General features: G+C 41.6%; 1 protein-coding gene across 2 annotated transcripts in view; it reads right to left on the bottom strand.

Moving 5' to 3' along the window:
* Positions 1 to 14746, bottom strand: part of USP38 (ubiquitin specific peptidase 38) — a 29072-nt gene extending 14326 nt beyond the window's left edge. For both annotated transcript variants that reach the window (XM_026647838.2, XM_026647839.1), the window contains exons 1-6: positions 13733 to 14746; positions 11855 to 11990; positions 5802 to 5931; positions 5441 to 5542; positions 3340 to 3498; positions 397 to 590 (exon numbers count right to left, since the gene is read on the bottom strand). In XM_026647838.2, coding sequence (XP_026503623.1) covers positions 397 to 590; positions 3340 to 3498; positions 5441 to 5542; positions 5802 to 5931; positions 11855 to 11990; positions 13733 to 14417 — 1406 coding nt within the window. In that variant the 5' untranslated portion in view covers positions 14418 to 14746. The remainder of the gene's footprint in view (positions 1 to 396; positions 591 to 3339; positions 3499 to 5440; positions 5543 to 5801; positions 5932 to 11854; positions 11991 to 13732) is intronic.
* Positions 14747 to 19967: the final 5221 nt, after the last annotated feature.

Here is a 19967-nt window from a genome sequence, read left to right as displayed (position 1 = left end):
CCCGCCGCCCAGCACCCCCGGCGGCCCGGCCCCCAGCCGCCCAGGATTTTCCCAGACATGTTCGGCTTTTGGGGATTTCCCCCCGGACGGGGATTTGAATCCCCAAAAGCCGGACATGTCCGGGAAAATCCGGACGTATGGTAACCCTAGTTTTATGACCAACAAAATTGTAGGCTGGCAGAACTGTATTTTAACACTCTTTCCTATATGTTCACACTCAGTACACGATTAGCTATTAAATGCAGGGAACTCCTATAAGGTTTTATTAGGCAATATGTAGCACAGGACAGTTTTAATCATTTTGCCTTTCACAAAATGTAATGTGGATTAATTTGTAATAGATACAGTTTACTAAAAGACCGATGGAATACTAAGGACTAAAAGGTTTACACTTACTCTGTGGCCATAAAAAGTGCCTGAATAACACTGTTCATATAACATGTATTTCCTAGGTTAACTAGACCCGTTTTCCCAGTTTCAGATTTTCCAGACAGTCTAGACAAACAAGATGGCAACGAACTGGATTGAGAAGTCCAGGCACTTTGATTGAGAATCAATTTAATCTTGTCTTCACTGGGTTTGGGCAATTCCTACAAGAGAGAAACATATTTAAACACCATTGGCAGTATGTTTCTTTGTTTTTACAACACACACTTCATCCAGCAACAGTCTTCTATATATTCCCCTTTCCTGCCATTTTGCATTCCCCCCCTCCGGCTCTGGTCACCTGGTAGCCTAGAAGACGTCATGCAGTTTCCTTTGAAACTACGGACAATACAATTGTTTGGCCAGTCATCAAAGGCTCATACTGAGCTCAACATGAACTCCTCCTGAAGGAGCATTCTGTCAACTCTAATGATACTGCAGACCCATAGCTTTGGAGGTCACCTTTGATCTGTATGCTCCTGCTCTCTCTTTGCCACCAAAAATTGCCTCTTAAGTGTCATGTTAATAGCATAACAGAACATGCTCTGTTCTGCCAAGTTAGAATCCCAGACTCAAATGAATGAAACTAAAAAACACTCAAGTGTAAGACTGTGGATTTTTTCATTTCAAAACAGGAAGGAATATGTCCATACATACTTATTTATTAATTGCAGAGGTGTCAACACAAATTATATCTGAAAGTAGTTACTACCAACATACTTAAATACATCATTTGTATTATACACTTTACATCAAAAACATGAAAACATACAAAATTTTAAGTAAAGACCACATAACAATGATCTACCCACAGAAGCATCCAAATCGAAGTGTCTTAGACAAGTGTCCAAGGTATTTTACCCCTTTTTTTTTTTTTTTGTTAGCTAGAGATTAGTCAGCATACACTCCTCCCTTGTCCTACAATTAACCTCAAAGGTGAGACAGACACTGCCCTCATATCAGCAAAGAAACCCACTTGCCAATGAGGAACTTCCTCTCCTTGCACACTCATTCTTCCTCCATATTAAGTAGTTCCCTTTTTCTTCAGCCAACAGTCACTGCTTTCCTGACCTCTTTAGGGCCTACTTAGTATTTCAACTCAATTCCCCATATTCAAGACACAATGCCCTGTTTAATCGCATTCTGTATCCTCCTGTGGACACTAGCAGATTGCAATGCTTCTTTTCAGTACCATGAGCAACCCAGGTTGAGTAACTGGGTTAAACTGGATCACAACAATGGCATTTCATCTGGTTGGGCAACACAAAAAAACCCTACTTGGGCATGTTTGTGTCCCTCAGGGGAAAAATAAATAAATAAAAAAATAAATAAAATCTGCCAGCAGTATGTTTCACCATCTAACATACCAGAAGTGAATACAAACTGAGGCATGACTATGAAAGAGTGAAGTCTAAAGTAAAATAGCACAGTTCATATAAAAGAAAATAAATGAATTATAGTCAAAGGAAAACTAACCCCCAGGGTCCAGAGACCGGGCAATACAAATGAGAATTTAAAAAGTTATCATGGCTTGCATATTTTAATTACTCTAGTCTCTTCAGCCTCCAGATGAACATGCTTCACCCTCCCCCAACACCTCATCCCACTAAGCACTTTCAGCCAATCTTAATAGCAAAAAATGCTCAAATTAAACTCTGGAGATCCCATTTGATAATTTAAAGTTGTGTAATCTGTTGATTTAGAGCCAGTTTGCTGACTTTGGTTTAAATTTAAGTCACTGTTTCTGTAAAGAAAAGTTTGAGAATGGCATGGAGATGGCACACTCAGCTCTTTGCGCAGTGTTGCTGAACTTAAACACCTTAACAATAACTGGGAATAGTACTAAGTGAGCTCTGGAAGCAGAGCAGTTTCTCGTTCCCACCTGGAGGATAATTCATTTAAACATGCAACATCAACACAGGGGGAAAGTGTTTGCACATACGAAAGGGAAAGGATTCAATGGAATCATAGCCTCAACCTAGATTTCCTTCTAATAAAATAAATTAGAAATAGGCATATCTAATTGGTGTTTCCTATCCCCTGCGAGTACAGGATGCAGTCCCCATAAGAGAAGACATATCAGATACCTGATTTAAAAAACAAAAACCACTAAAACCCCAATCCATTCTGTCTTGAAGAGCAACTGTCTCTGTGTGCTGGAGATGGGGTTGTATTAGAGAGGTATAATAAATAGCAGCACTGGAGATTTGAGAATCCCAGTTTTGTAGCTCTTCCATATGAGCTTGCAATGAGATGCTCAACACTGACATTGGAACAAGAGTGTAGAGGTGGTTAAGTGAACCAGAAGGAATTAAATAAGCAGACAAAGATTTTCAAAAATAGGAGTTAAAAATTAACCTGAAGTTTAACACCTGTGTCTTAATTACTTCATATCTTATGGCCATTTTTATTTAAAACAATTATTAGCACACAATGCTCAAGATAGAATTTTCTCTGTACACGCACATCTGCAGGTCATATACTAATACAGGGGTCAGCAACCTTTCAGAAGTGGTGTGCCGAGTCTTCATTTATTCACTCTAATTTAAGGTTTTGCGTGCCAGTAATACATCTTAACGTTTTTAGAAGGTCTCTTTCTATATGTCTATACTATATAACTAAACTATTGTTGTATGTAAAGTAAATAAGGTTTTAAAAATGTTTAAGAAGCTTCATTTAAAATTAAATTAAAATGTAGAGCCCCCCGGATCAGTGGCCAGGACCCGGGCAGTGTGAGTGCCACTGAAAAAAATCAGCTCGCGTGCTGCCTTTGGCACGCATGCCATAGGTTGCCTACCCCTGTACTAACAATTACTTTCATCTTTACTAGTGCTCTACAATCAATACTTAACTATTAGATCAAAGGTTTCATATCTCAGAGAAAGCATTCCCTTAGCATTCACATTACGATACCTTAATAGCTTCCAGAATAGGTTCATAGAGTTCTGGAAATCCCGAATAATGATACATCATACAGTGTATCAACTCAGTCAGCTGCACTAAGAAAGCTGCACTGGAAGGCAAGCCATTGTTTTTAAAGGAGTGAACCAAGTTGACCACATGTGGAACAAGCTACACAAACAAAAAAGAAAGAAAAGAAAATGAGTTACAACAATTGCAGCTCCTATTTTGGATCTTCAAGAAAAGAACTTTTACTATTCAATACATTAGATCGGGGTCAGCAACCTTTCAGAAGTGGTGTACCGAGTCTTCATTTATTCACTCTAATTCAGTGGTTCCCAAACTTCAATAACCTGTGAACCCCTTTCACTAAAATGTCAAGTCTTGTGAACCCCCTCCTAAAAATGAATATTTCCAGGGATTTTCTCCTTTACCCGAGTATAAATTATAAAAGCAGTGATCTTGGAAATATAAAATTTGTTTTATGACATGTTTATTACACACTATTTATTATTACTTATTATTTATCATTACAGTATTTTTATTACATTATGAAAACGGCAAGATCTCACTTTCGTAGCTTGTATCACTTTGAATAAGCCTGTTATAAGACAAGACTCCTATGTTTCATCAAGGAGTATCAGATGTGAAAGAATGAAGGTATTTAAGAAGCCAACTCAAAGAGTTCCTCCTACACAAGCATTCAGGTCTTGAGCAGTCCAGGCAAACAATGCACATTACAACAAACTTAAACTTGTTCTTCATAATAATTTTTAAAACAGTACTAGTTGCCTATTTAATTTTAAAAACAGCAAAAAATATCCACCTCCCTTTCCATTTCTTATAAGGACTCTTGAAGTTTAAATCTCCTCAGTGTGATAAATAGGCTTGCTTTGATCTGCTTAGCTCTTGGAAGTCCAGGGGCTCCGGGCTGCTGGCCCCAGGCTGTCCGGGGTCCTTAGGGACAGCTTTTTCTGCCATTAGGGAATTCCCCCCTCCCCCCCAAGAACCCCCTGTAACATTTCACAAACCCCCAGGGGTTCACAAACCCCAGTTTGGGAACCACTGCTCTAATTTAAGGTTTCACATGCCAGTAATACATCTTAACATTTTTAGAAGGTCTCTTTCTATAAGTCTATACTATATAACTAAACTATTGTTGTATGTAAAGTAAATAAGGTTTTTAAAATGTTTAAGAAGCTTCATTTAAAATTAAATTAAAATGTAGAGCCCCCCGGATCAGTGGCCAGGACCCGGGCAGTGTGAGTGCCACTGAAAAAATCAGCTCGCATGCCGCCTTTGGCACTCGTGCCATAGGTTGCCTACCCCTGCATTAGATAGCTGGAAAATATTCATCAGAAAAAATCCACACTATTCTATCCCAGCCCACCCAACATTTTTAAACAGTATTGTTATTCTTCAGTCTCCTCTTATGCACATTTGTTTCAAGTTTTGAAGCTTTAAAAGCGGGCATTCTGGAGCATCTCCACATTTTAGGTAATCATTTTAGCAATAAAAAAAGAAATCTTTATGCTATATTTTAAAATGTTATTTTTTGAATGATGAATACCGTATCTATGATCTTAAAGGTATTATTTTTTTACATTCTTATTCAGTTTTCCACCTATATGTATCCTACATCTCAATCATTTTAGTAATGGGAGTTTTTACTACTTTTTAAGTCTGGGGCTGCTTCCATGGTTAGTCAAGGATGATACAACTGGAAGTAAAGTCTGGACTTTCTCCCGCCCCCCCTTCCTTCATCATCATTGTTTACCAATCACTGGAGTCCAAATTCTGCCAGAAGTTTCATCAGTCATACCAGTTAAGAAAAATGTGACAAAAGAGTAGCTAAGAACAGAGTTTGGCCTGCAGATTCTTTATGCACATGGCAATAAAAACCTTACATGAATCACAGATTGAGTTTTCAGGGCTGGAAGTTATAAAACCTGTTGACTTGTGAACAGAATAAATTTTGTCCAGAAGCACTGAAATAAACATGAAACCCTAATCACCAATTTTACAGTCATTTCCACTTAGAACCACACCATAAATATTATATGTGGCCCACTTTAACAAAACAACTGAAGACACTCACAATTTAATAACTTACCAAGTGAAAAGCCTCTGGAGAATGCTGAAAACTAAGCAACATGTGAGAAAGGACAGCCAGAGCACCAGGCCTCACAAGCGGAAACCAAAGTCGATTAAAAACCTTAAATAAAACAAGTCAGACATTTACTCGAGCAAGTCTAAAAAAAATGAAGACTCTTCAAATAAGCAGAAATAGCTTCCAGGTTTACAAAGAATATTTTGAATAAGACAGGTTTGCTATGCTACAACCAACATCTGCAAGAGACATTTATACTCTACTACACTGGGTATAAAGGCATAATATATTGTGGCACAAGGCACGCTCTGCAGCTGCACAGAAATTAAACAAATCCCCATCACAGCATTATTATCCCACATACCAGTTCTATCTTAAGTAGAGTAACATCGATGAGAATAGTGAATTTCTGGACTGCAGCTAGTCCTTTCAGCAACGCAATCACCCATGTCTCCACATGCTGAGCCAGGGGCCAGGACAGCCAGTCTATCATTCTGAATGGTGAAGCAAAAGGACAAAAACACATTAAGGATATTTCAACTGTTTTTCCTGATCTCAGGTATTCTACATACATTTATATTACTTATTTAAATCACAAGAGTTACACAAGGGTCTAAATGAAGCAAGTTGGGGTGGGGGTTGCGGGTTAAAAAAAGACAAGATCAACTCACTATTTAGCTACATAAGGAACTATGCATTGTTAAAATATGCACATTAAATTGTAAATTTGACATCTAATTATGAACATAGTTTTTAAAAAAAAATTCCTGTTAGCATAATGATTTCAGTCAGTTTGTGGTTGAAGTTCACTTTGAGAGAGAAAAGAAAGCAAACTGATTATACTGGGGGAATCATTCTCTTCCAACTTAATACTGAGGCTACAGCTACACTTATGGTGGCACACAGAGTTCAGGCACTATACACATAGCTACATGCTGCAATGGAAAACAGGCTGTGCCATATTTGCCACTGTAGTGGGTAGCTTCATACTGCAGGGAAAGGTCCCGCGGGGGAAGGGGGGAAGCAGCAGGATATTACACTGCTAAAAATGGCAGTGTAGACATGGGAGACACAGCTTGGGCACACAGAGAGCCCAAGTAGAGTATATACCCTGGGGGGTTTTGGTGTGTAGGACACTCCACTCGTCAAAGCTCACTCTCTACACTGCTGTTTATACTCACGCTAGCTGGGCGTGCAGTGTCAGTACTCTACATACTGCCACAAGTGTAGATGTACCCTAAAACCACACCCGAATTGCACCCATGTTGAATTAAGATTCTAAATTAATAGACAGCCCTTGTGACCTCATGTGCTTCTGAATTACAGGAAACCAGACTCCCTTTAAGTAGGGAAAGAATGGGAAAATTGAGGATGGCTGCACACTTTACCACAGAAAACAGTTTTCGTTGCAGCCTTACGTCAGCTATATGCTGCCTGTGTGCTAATAGGTCTTACCAGGTGCAGTCACATAAACAGTGGAGAGAAGATGTGCAAAGGAGTTTGGCAGCATCTGGGTAGTGTGATAAAGATTAATGGAGTAATGAAAAAGTAGGTAAGTAATGTATGTTTTTCTAAATCAAGATCTTTTCTAAAGGAACTGTGAATTGATTATTTTCACTGGAAATTAAGGATACAAAACATGGTGAGGACAGCTACATTGATTAAAGTAACTATGGTCTAGGATCATTACAATGCACTGCCTCCTGAAAAATTAAAATTCAGGTTTTATACGCTGAGAAACCTTACTCTATGGTCCCTAAAAGGAAAATACATTTTTCTACTGCTCTTGAGCACCCATCCCTCTGACCAGATGGAAGATCACTGAAACATTGGGGGGGAGGTTGTGATGGAAAGAGCAGAGGGGAATGTTAAAGGCACACTTCCTCACTTCTCTCCTAATTTTTTTCTTGGATGAGTGACTACTCCTTGTAATATGGATTTGGCCCCCTAATGAAAAGCAATTTTGCTGTTGTAATCATTCACTGTCAACGAGCAGGTTAACTTCATAGGCTTCCTCTGTATTAGATCTACATTTGACAACATATTCCAAACCAGTCAGAGTGTATTTTACATAGGGTGCTGCACAGTGGTTAAGGCTTTACGCTACCCCTGCTCTAGATACTATAAGCTTTCAAATACTAACAAAGAAACAAATCAAGTATGGTTCAAAATGTAATTTTAATATTTAACAGATATTTCCCCAGTTTGCAAACTGAACACTGCAGAGTTGTTAGTGCACATGAACATGGAGTCATACAGCAAAGCAATAATTTTAGAATAGATATCCCATACTTTCAACAACAGTACACCCAGTGAAGTAGTACTTTTTACAACAGAGGACCAAACATACACCTGTCAAGAATAGTCTAGCCAATATTTAGTCCTGCCATGCATGCAGGGGACTGGATTAGATGACCCCTTGAGGTCCCTTCCAGTCCTACTATTTTATGATTCTATATTAGATCAGCTGTAATAAACTAAAACTAGATCCTGCACTAAAATTGTAGAACAAAAAATGAATGTCAAATTATAGCAGACCTTAAACAACAACACCTACCATTTAATTTATAAGCCATTTCCAAGGGTTTACACAATAATAATAAAAAGTCAAATTTGGCTGAAGTTTAGTGTCCAAGGCGTCAGAAGTTACTTCAGACACTTTAACACCTGAAAACTGGCTGCAGCACACACCATATGCTGTTCATAAAGTTTATAAACATGCACTGAAAGGGCAAAGTATATGCTCTTAAGCACTACAGATAAAAAGGATGATTTAAGCATATATTGCCCAGCTCTTGATTTCCCTCTTTTCCCTGGAGGGCTTGCTATCTGTGGGGAACAGAAATGACAGAGCCGGACACCTGAGCTTCAGCTCTCCCAGCCTGCAGTTGAGAAGACAGACAATACTGAGGTTATGTATTTGTATGGTGTCCAACTTACTACCTACACCTTACTCTACAGCACTCTAAGGGCTTGTCTACACTAGAAATGCTACAGCAGCAAAGAATTCTTTCATTGACCTAGCACTATCTATGCTAGGAGTTAGGCTGAATTAATTACGTCACTTGGGGTGGATTTTTAAACACCCCGGAGTGATGTAGTTAAACTGACCTAATTTTCTAGTGTAGACCAGACTTAAGTTTTCTTTAAAATAAAAAACTCCATCAGCATTACCACATTAATGATATTGCTCATCAGTAAATATAGTTCAGAGCGGTCTCTATATATTCACATTTTTTGTTACAGGCTTCCTCCATGCTACTTAAATAAAAAAAGCCTCCTTGAAAGTAGGCAGTGCAGACTTGCCCTAGTAGGCTCCCAGGCAAATGTCAAAGCTGAGGCCAGGTAGACGAAGACAGATGTTAGGACCAATTTTAAGCTATTTAACCTGTTCTGTTGTTAAGGTTCGCACCCCCACCCACCTAAGGCGATAGATGCCAGGGGTGGATAGGCATGTCTGGTATCAAAAACAAAGATGATGTAATGTTACTCTTCCTCCGACCAAGATGAGTGAGCCTCAGCAGCCCCTCAGTGGATCTGGTATCTCATTTTCAAGACCCTAAGGATCTGGTCTTGCTTTTAAGATGAACAGATCTCCCCCCACAAATACACCCTGCTTCAGAGGAGAAATCCTTCAATCCAGTTCCATGCCTCCATTGTGAACCCAGAAGGCTTCAGCCAAGAATAACACTGTCCATGCAGGAGGTCATAAGTATCATAGCATGCACAGAAAGCAGATTTGGACACCATATTTCCCTCTGCAACAGTACCAGTCACAATTTTTTTTATTCAAACCAGGCTGACAGCATAAAAACAGAGGCATTCAGCCCCAAAACTGGTACCAAACCATCACTGCTTAGAAGTTGGCGACAAGTCCCCATAGTAGCAGAATCCCGCAAAATTCAACTTTTTCCACATCCTTTCCCACAGGGAAGGTATTGTCATGTTTAGAGCCCTTGACCTTCTATGTAGCCAAGGATCCATAGGTGGGGGAGGTTAAAACAGTGCTAGACCCCTTGCTGAGGTACTGGATACAGGCACTCAGCCTTCTTTGAGCACACTGGAGCAGATGCTGGGAGCAGCTACATGTCCTGGGATAGGTCTAGTAATCCTCAACAGGAGAGTAATTTCCCCTTTATTCTTGATTTCTATGGCATCAAAGAAGCAATGACACTTCTCCTACATTACTAATCTCCAGCTCTAAAGATTCTGCCACGTGTCCCAAACTTTCACAGAACTCTACATTATCTGGTGGTGATAAAAATGAGGCAGCAACACTGTCTTTAGATGCTGAGGACTTTCCAATAGCATTCTGATATTCAGGAGAAGATTTCTCTAGATCAGTCACTACACCTCTTCCCCCTTTAAAGTCAGAGAAGATATCAAATGCTGGCTAAAGGTGTGGAAGAGGAAGAGAAGCCAGTGCTGGTTGGGGTAACAAGGGAGAGGAACAGAAGGGAGAAAGGAGACTATAGAAAAAGCAGCAGCAGAAGGGGGACGGAGGAGCAGGCTTAGAAGTTCTCTTGACAAAGGCCTGGTCCACACTAACCCCCCACTTCGAACTAAGGTACGCAAATTCAGCTACGTTAATAATGTAGCTGAATTCGAAGTACCTTAGTTCGAACTTACCGTGGGTCCAGACGTGGCAGGCAGGCTCCCCCGTTGATGCCGCGTACTCCTCTCGCTGAGCTGGAGTACCGGCGTCGACGGTGAGCGCTTCCGGGATCGATCCCAGAAGATCGATTGCTTACGGTCGGACCAGGAAGTAAGTGTAGACCTGCCCAAAGTGTCTAGATATACAGCTAATCACCTAAAGGAATTAACTTAGGCAGCCCTTTAACAGCATGAACATTTGGTACTTTAAGAGAGTACTCGTGCAACCCCGACAGATACTGCTTCTTAGTTTACCAGAGCTCAGTAGTGCCTATTCCACAAGTAGAAATATACAAAAAGACAATTCTCAAAGTATTACTACACCATCACATTGTGTTCAAACGTTGCAAGCACTGCTCAAACAGGTGATCCTAACAGATGTAATACCTAGGCATAATATGCAATCTCCTAGCACATTGTTGGCAAACTATTAGTGCTCCTAAAGAAGCTTTTTATTTTAACTCTGAATTTCCTAGCTTTCAGTTTTAGATTGGACACATTCTTTTTATCTGAAAGTTACTTGCTTTTACAAGCACAGCAGAAGTGCAGTCAGGTTCTTTTAAAAACTGGAAATCAGCACACTGGCTCCCAAGAAGTAGAGTAAAAATTTAATGTGTATGTGTATATATCTCACATGAAATCTAAGTACCCAAACTAAAGTAAATCAATCCCTGAAACCTAATTTCTTCATACTGAAGAAGCCAATTACGCCATATTAATCAGATTCCTCTAAATAGCACTCAACTGAATTTATGGTTAAAGATATAGCCAAACCAGAAGGACTGAAAATAATTAAAATGAAGATAAGTATCAAATTCAAGTGTTTTCAGAAAAACAGCACTTCACATTAGTTCTCTCATAGCTAAAATATGAAGGATTTTAGACATGCCCATAATTCAGTGTCTTTCTAGTCTATTCACCCTCAATAACAAGAGCTGCTGGGTTAGACCTTGTGAAAGAACACGTTCAGAGGACTATTTTCTTACAAGAGCTAAAGAAGCCCTTCTCTAGTACTGGCAGTTTTCTAGATCACCATTTACATTTCTGTAACTACTAACCAAGTCTGCAATTCAGTAACATGGCATGTTGACATTTATAGTCCTGAGGATCCCCAATGCTTAAACTGGTGACAAGAAACCTGGTGGGCAAATGATTCATTACATCCTTCCTTCTTTCCTACCTCCATTGCTACAGTACCCAGTCAACTCCAGCTGCACAGTATTTGGAGACTTGAAGAAGATGAAGCCAGGAGCAGCCCACTTCAAATCTTCATGAATTTTCAACAGGATATCACAGTGGAAGTCATTAACTCATCCTCCAAACTGTCTGTCCTCCTCAAAAGAGGACAGGATACAGATGGGAATGGGAAAGAGAAAGCAGCAATGCATCTAAAAGAAGCTGAATCCATGAAAATGAGGCCTATGCCCTGTGAGGTTTACAGGTTTAGCTTCTTTCCCCCAAATCTAAAAGGAGTACAGCAAGCTTCCTCTCAATTTCCAGCTGACATTTTACCCTCCTCTTGATTTTGCCATGGCAAAGTATGATCAGGCCACGTTAGTGAATAAGGCAACAACATTTCACTGAAAACTTGATGGTGACATATCTGTGGCATTAGAACTACAAATTCATTTAAAGTTCCAGGTAGTGCAACATAAGATTCTTAGATTTTCAGTTTAGATTTTTATGGAATTTAAGTGGCAAATAACTTTACAAAAGGCATGAATTAGAAAAAGGCTTATCCCCCTTTCCAATGAGAAACAGTACCTGCAGAGAGCTTGAGTCATACTTGCATCTTTTACATTTGGATCTGTGGTAAGGCTCCTGATGAGTACTGTAATCATCTGTAATGGGATATGCTGCACAAGGCTTGCCAGTGCAACAGAAGGCTCAAATGAAGTATCTATAATAGTTGAACATGACATCTTGTAAGAAACAAAAACACAGAGACAGCTATCTTTTACTCCTATCCTAGATACGTGTTTCTGTAAACTGTTAAAATTGCTGCCATGCCCTGCACAAGTTACTTCAGCATGTACCAAGATAAAAATCAAATTGAAACTAACATTTGAGTGGAGGAAACACTGACCCTGTGAGAATATTTATTCATTTGCCTGATAGATATGTGCAGGAAAGTGACATGTTGCTCAACACATCATTAAAGGCCTAATTTATTTTGACAGGCTAAGACAACTGAATCATGCTCTTTAATCCAAGAATAAGCCACAGAACTAGTTTAAATGAGGATTTGTTGCACCGGGTGTTAATAATTAAGAGTCAGGTTTAGCTGGTACTCAGCAATATGTTGTATCACCACTTCTCTGGTGGCCACACCAGTTTCTGCAGGAAAAAAACCAGACTCTTAAAATATCAAGATTCTAGAACTTTCAATTGCAAACACAACCTCTGCATGTGAGCCAATATGCAAGCTCATTAAAAAAGTACTGCATTAAGTTTATAGATTTTAAGGACAGAGGAGACCATTATGATCATCTAGTCTGATCTCCTGCATAACACAAGTCATTGAACTTCAGCCACTAATATATGGCTTTATGTATGTATGTATGTATAATACTGTGTGTGTGTCAAGCTTTCTGATGAGCATTCACACAATGCTTTGAACAGCTTTATGATCTTAGCTATCAGAAACCTTCAGCTAAACTGGGATTGAAAGCATATCCACTTTCCATCCTAAACTGACCTGTGAGAGGTAACAGATTGTTAAAAGTTAAGTCACTTTGCTGAAAAACAGGTTACAATTAACAATTAACTTTTACCCATAGTATAAAAAAACAAAACCACAATACACCAAGCCATATTGACCATAGTAATGTTACATTTCTAAGAGGGTGTATGTGTGCTAGGGAAAAGGAGTTTCCTTTTAAAATTTTGGGCAGAGGATAAGCACAAACTTTTTACATTAGAGGCTGTCATCTGGATATGAGAGGGTGAGCGTGAGCTCAGCCTCAGTAAGTGACCAAATCCCAAACACAGGCACATGTGAGCACATCATTGTTTTTCCACATTCATTCTATTGGTCACTTCATAAGAGATCCTCTTATTTCTCCCCCACCTTTGCTATGACCACCCACCCTACAGACTCCATTATTCTAGGGCAGACCACTTTATATGGGCAATCTCTTCATTTTAATAAGTGGGTCCATTACTGTGGTATCCAGCATTGCCAACTCATGATTTTGTCATGAGTCATGATCATTATTATTTTCCTTAAAGCCCCCGCTCCTGGAGTCAAGGAGACGTGTGATGATTTCTGCCTTCATTCTTAAAGAAAAAGTAAGTTTCTAGTCCTCTCTGCTGTGGAGAAAGCTTCAAAATGTGACCCCAGTACACCCTAAAGGCTCAAAAAGCAGAAGGCAAATAAAAAGAACACCAAATCTATTACTTTTACATAATCTCATGATTTTAAAGCCACTCATGATTTTTGGTGAGCCTGACTCATGATTACTGAACATTGAGGGCTGGCAATACCGGGTATCTGAGGCCTGCCATGGCAGCACCAGGCACAACCCAGCCTCCCTATGGTGCCAGCACTGGGCAAACAGATTGTGTGTTGGGGCTTGCAATACCCATTCCAGTTTCGTGCTGTGCCCATTCCCCAATACTCCCCCACAGCTCAGCTCTCACCTGTGGAGGAGATGACGGCGAAGAGCTCCTGCAGGGAGGGCAACAGGGTGTCGGGCTCGGCCTTCCAGATGCTGCGCAGGAGGCCGCTGACCTGGGTGACCTGGGAAACATAGAGGCGCAGCTCGGGCTCCCGGCTGCCCTGGCTCTGGAAGTGGGCCATGCTACGCACCAGCTGTTGGCAGAAGGCGAGCGAGAGCTTCCTGCCGCGGGGCAGGCACTGCGGGAAGTCGCCCAGCAGCTGGCACAGGCGGGCGCAGAGCGGGGGCGCGGGCCGCTCACACACCATCCGCAGCGCCTCTACTTGCAGCAGCGCGAAGAGATCCAGCACCGAGGGGCAGCTGATGATGAGGCGCAGCCCAGCCTGGACGTAGTCCAGGATGGCGGGGTCGCGGCTGCCCAGCCCCCCGTAGCCGCGCTGCAGCAGCCCCAGCACCAGGCCGCGGTTGAAGAAGGCCTCGAACTCGTCGCGGTGGAAGCGGGCGTAGGCCTCCAGCACCTGCCGCCCCACCTGCCGCTGGAAGGGGTCGGGCCCCTGCAGGATGAGCCGGGTGCTGAGCGCGAACATGGCCCGACACTGGGCCTGGCTCAACGGCGTCTCCGCCGACTCCACCACCCGCCGCACGATCACCCGCTTCACCGGCAGCGGGTGCGACGAGCTCACCAGCCCCTCCAGGATCTTGTCCATGGCGGGCGCCGGGGCCGCATCTACCGAGCCCAGACCGCACCCGGGGCCGCCCGCTCCCCGGATCCCTCCCTAAGCCCCGGGGCAGCCGCTCCCTCCTGCCCCCCGCGCCCGACGGCTGCTCAGCATCGGCCCAGCGGCCGGCGTCGGGCTCCCCGGCTCGGAGGCCCTGACGAGAAACATAGACTCTCCGCGCTGACCCGGAAGCAGAGCGGCGCAGGCAGGAAGTAAGAGTGAGAAGGCCACAGGGACCTAGCAACGCGCACGCGCCATCCTGCCTATGCGTGCGGCGTCATTGCCGCTGCGCTGCCCAATCACAGGGGACAGAGGTTGGGCGGGGGAGGAGGCGTGAGGTGGGAAGAGCGTGTGGGCGGAGCTGGGGATGTTGGGGGAAGTCGCACGTGCCCTTGTCCATTGCTTGGGGCTGGGCTAGTATTCAGGTGCTGGTAGAGCAGTTTTGCAATGAAGTCACGGGGAAGGTGCCCAGCTTCACCCAGCCTGGGCTCTCTGCCCAGGTTCACAAATGGCTCGAGCCAACTGGGGCCCGAGTTTGAGGCAACTGCGGCCAATTTATTATTTTGTAAAACTGCGAAATTCACACCTTCCTTTAATTTTCTGGCAAAAAGTGGTGAAACACGATGGTGTGGACGCAGCTCCACTGTCAAACACAGCCAGGAGTGAACCCAGGCAGAACAAAATCTAAGAAAATGTTTGTTCAACTCTGAAGTAATCCTGCCAACTGTTGCACAACTCTGGGTGCTACATCACTAAAAGTCCTTAAAAATTGTAAGTTCTGTCTGATTTTGTTGTTGTTCTTGTTGGTTTTGGTCTGTAAAGCATTAAGCCCCTATCATCAATAGGAATGTAAAAATAAATGATGGTGACAATGCCATTACTATTATTTTAGAGCACCAACCCCCCCCAAATGACATAGCAAGAATTTGATCCTATAAGAAAGTACAAAGTATTGTAGAATTTATTGTCCCAATAAGCATAAAAAACCACAAATGATTTTTTACAATGTTTAAACCAATATTTTATGCCAGTTGGCTGAATCTCCATTTATGCTAAGCCCACCACTATATGATAAGCTGTTCCATAACTGCTGAATTCAAGCTGCCAAGTGTTAAAACAATCTGAACCGTGTTACTCTAGAAAACGCAAAATTGTATTAAATGCCAAATTCTTACCCCAAAAAACAAACAAGGAGGACAAATTTTTTATGTGAATTGAATGTAAATAAACAATTTTTCATGTTAAAATCTTGATATTTTTCAACCACACACAACACAACACAGCACAGCACTGAGATCTGGTTTGTTAGAGCACAGGATGGAGCCACAAATAGCTGCATTTTTTAATCCTGTCTCATCCACTAAAACTGTGGCTTCCAGCAACTGACAAAACATCTCTGTGTCTGTTTTTCCTGGTCTGTAGAATGGTAATAATAGGGAATGTGAGGATTAAAAACTGAATGCACAGTAGGGATAATATAATACAGGAAACCAATGTGACTAATGTTCTACATGACTCCAAGTTCCAATGATGTTACTAACCTTTTCAGCTTCATTCTTCGATTATTGTAGTGTCTTCAGAAACCTGTGATGTGGATGAAGTGCTGTATATCAATATGTAGTGTGTGCATGTGTATATATGTATCTATCTATCTATCTATCTATATATATATATATATATAATGTGTGTGTGTGTGTGTGTGTGTGTGTGTGTTAAAAGAACGTAACAGTTGCAAAGTCAAGCACTCAAAAATTAGGAAATGCCAGATTTAAATTTACCCATGCTACTTTAATTCAGCCCCTTGTGCGTATGCATTACGATAGAGTCTTTAATTACATGATCCCATAGTGTTTGCATTGTCACTAGCCCCAGGTGTCTTACACTCGGTACCCAGAGAATGAGAAATGCCCAGTTAGTGGCCAGCTATGAACATTTTCATTTGAGTGACTTGTTCAACATCACCAGAGCCAGCTCTACCATTTTTGCTGCCCCAAGCCAAAAAAAAGCCACCCGAACCTGCTCGGACTGTGCCGCCCCAAGAATGGACGGAATGTCGTCCCTTAGCATATGCCGTCCCAGGCACGTGCTTCCTCTGCTGGTGCCTGGAGCCGGCCCTGAACATCACATAGGAACTCTGTTGCAGAGATAGGGATAGAATGCAGTTCTCCAGCGACATTCAATGTCTTTAACCAGAAGACCATCCTTTCTCTTCCTGCAACCCCCCTGCCTCATTTACAACACCCTTTCCAATTTCTGCAACAAATGAAGCAGGGGTACTATAGACAACAACCTCCATCACTATAAAACTCTAATTCATTCCATGAACATCCATGCTGCTCACTGAATGAGGCAGGAGCCTTGTGGAAATAATAGTGTTATTATGTAATTAAAGACTGTATCATAATGGAGACGCATAAGGGGGCTGAATAAAAGGTTACATGGATAACATTAATTCCAACATTTCCCAACTTTTGAGTGCTTCACTTTGCAACCTTAATGTTCTTTGAATTTAGTTTTTTTTAAATGTAATTTCCTACATTCAAAAAAATGAAAAAACAAATTTTCCATCATGTGGAATCATGCTGACCACCCAACTTGGACCCTCAGATTCACAGTACAGACCTCTGCCTCTTGAACTAATGCGGTAACTGGTAGCAGTAGTAGACTGTTATCCTGTCATTGGATCAGGTACTGGAGGTAGGTGAGAAATACACCTTGCCACTGGGTTTCACAGCTATTTGCTGACAGGAAAGGAATGTAGAGATTCAGGACCCCTGAGTTCAATTCCAAGTTTGGGAGGGGAGTGTGTTATAGTGGTTATAGACCTTTCTCACTTCATGCCCCTACCCTGTCTCTGTACTTGTATGTGCCTATCCATCACAGTTCAGCTCCTATCAAAACACCCCCATCCTGGTTCCCACATCCCTTCTCCTATCCAACCTAACTCACCTTGGCTTCAGCTCCACCTCCACCTCCTACTTTGTTCCTATCCAAACCCTCTCACCTCTGCTCTTTCCCACCCTCCCCTTCTACTTTCCAACCCTTGAGGCTCCCCTCTGCTGTCTGGCTCCTGTCCCTTTCTTATTCCTCTCCTTCCCCCCCCCCGGTTCCTGCAATCCCCACTTTCTCCTCTACATTCCAGTGTAGCTGCTTTCTCCTTCTCCAGGGTGCCTGAGCACCAACAGGAGAGAAATATTGAGAGCACAGGAGAGACGGGCTCCCTGATCTCAGTTCCTGTGTCTGGTACTGCAGCAGCTGGGAGAAGTAATTGCAGAGAAAGTCCTGCCCACCCCCAAGATGAGGCATGATTAGTGCAGACAAAATCTGCAGAGAATTTAGCTGCAAAACTATAGCAAGTCTCTACTGAGCATGTGTGAACTGAGATTTTTTTTCCAGAGGCCTATAACTTGGCCAAATGGGAGTGAATGTTCATGAGGACAGCAAAAGGCACATCCCTGACATCAAAGCAACTTCTGTGTTTTATTTCAAAACCCTGCTCCAAAGCAAGAAGCACAAGAGCTTCTCAGTGAAACAGTTGCAAGAATATTTTAAATGGATAAAATAACATATTTCTGCCTAATCTTGTTCTTAGAAACAGCTGGACTATTTTATCTGAAACTTCCCAATAAAATTTAGCCCAAACAGCCAAAATTTGCTAAAGTTATAAACTGAAAAAAGGGTCTTATAATGACAAGTGTTAGGCAACCATGAGTTGTACTACCAACTCTGCCTATACAAAAATTATCAGCTTTCCATCACCTGAGACCCCCTTCCTAGTCAATGTTATATCATCAATCTCCAGATGTAGGATGTCCATCCTTCAAACACATGGATGAACCTTGTCCAATTATTAGAAAAACATTCTCAATCAAGGGTTCCTTCACTATTATTTTTCTCTCGTTGGTCTTTTATCTCATCTGCTCTTGAAAACTTTGCTTTTTAAAAGAATATCACTGTCCTTTTAAAAGACCATCACCATGATAGTATAGTGACCACCTTAATATCTTCAAAACCTACTCTTCCAAAACAATCTAGTCATCTTAGATCTGAAACTGTTCTCTGAATAACCTTCTTTATCTGAATCTTGCTCACAATCTTTACATATCCCTCTTGACCGCACACTGCATTTAAGACCATTGACTATGACATCCATGTTGTTTGCCTAGCAACTGTCTCCCTGGTCTCAGGCATTCCCTCCCCCCCCTCCAGTTTTGCTTCTTCATCCTGTCCAGTCACGATGGGTGATTTATACCTTTTATCACTAGTTCTTTTCACTAAGCATACAATCTCCTTCTATTGTTTTCGCCTCTTCCCTGGCCAACTCTTTCCTTCATTCACAGCTTATGATATATGTGGAAATGATACCTGAACCTACCGTGAAAGTATTCCCATTCCCATTGCAGCCTGTTCTTCACTCTCTCTCTCGTCTGGCTTATATCAAATTTTCAGCTTTAACTTTTTGTTTATACAGCTTGTATTTTAAAACCAGAATATATCCTTGGCAGTGGTGGAAAAGAAAAGGCTGTACAGCCTGAAAGTACTGAGAATGTCATCTCCAGAGAACCACTTAACAAAGTTCATAAACACACTGATTAAAGATATCTCCAGTGTTAAACATCCTAAAAATTATACCCCACCTCCTAATTAGAAGAAACTAACTCAGGCTGACTTATTAGTCACTTGGTCTGCATACACTGGCAGGAGAACTTCTATTTGGCTGTGTATTATTCAGTATGAACACATACATTCCACTGTGAATCATGCCTACATTTACCTAATTAATCTCTTGGCAATATCTGCAGTGCAGCCGGTGCAGAATCTGAACTGGAGTTAAGTTTGAGAGTAGATATCAGTAACTTAAGGGTAAAGGAAACTTAAAATAATGTAATAATGCTGTAGCTATCAAAAAACAAGCATGGACCCATGAAATTCAGAGTTAAGGTTAACCTTTAAAGGAGGTCTAACATTTATAGAAGTATGGATATGCAAAGGTTAAGATGCTGAAACAACCTAAACTCTGCCCTTCCAGCCTCCAAACTTCCCTTTTTGGTTCCTTTCATACCTGGAGCCAAATTCTACAAACCATTCTACACACAAGTGAGAGTTTGCAGCATCATTCCATTCCATTCCAAAATGTATGGGTTTTAGATCAAGGCCTTGTTTTGGAGGACTTTATGAAGTTCACAGACAATGGCAGTGAATACCTAAACTATCTTAAATTTGTAAAATACACTGTACTGGAATAGTGACCATACCACCCACTGCTATCCCTTTGTCATCCTTTTTTCAAAGGGACATTGAAAAGTTTGTCGTCTATGCCTGTAGAAATCTTATAGACGGTACAGACCCTGCCAGTTGCAAGTGTGATACTTTGGCTCTATGCTAAAGCTGCTTATGTAAGTGCCATATTTTCATGGTGTGGAACTAGGAATTTTGTATTCTCTAATACACTTGTTCTGTATTTACATTTAGAACTATTCATGGCACCCTAGGAGGAGCTGGAGTCATCAGGGCCTACAGTAAGAGGGGGAGCCAGGG

Source organism: Terrapene carolina, unplaced genomic scaffold (genome assembly GCF_002925995.2).
Source record: "Terrapene carolina triunguis isolate 2854851 unplaced genomic scaffold, T_m_triunguis-2.0 Scaffold66, whole genome shotgun sequence".
Lineage (NCBI taxonomy): Eukaryota > Metazoa > Chordata > Testudines > Emydidae > Terrapene > Terrapene triunguis.
The sequence above is the reverse complement of the archived record's forward strand: the minus strand, read 5'-3'. Positions and strand labels throughout refer to the sequence as shown.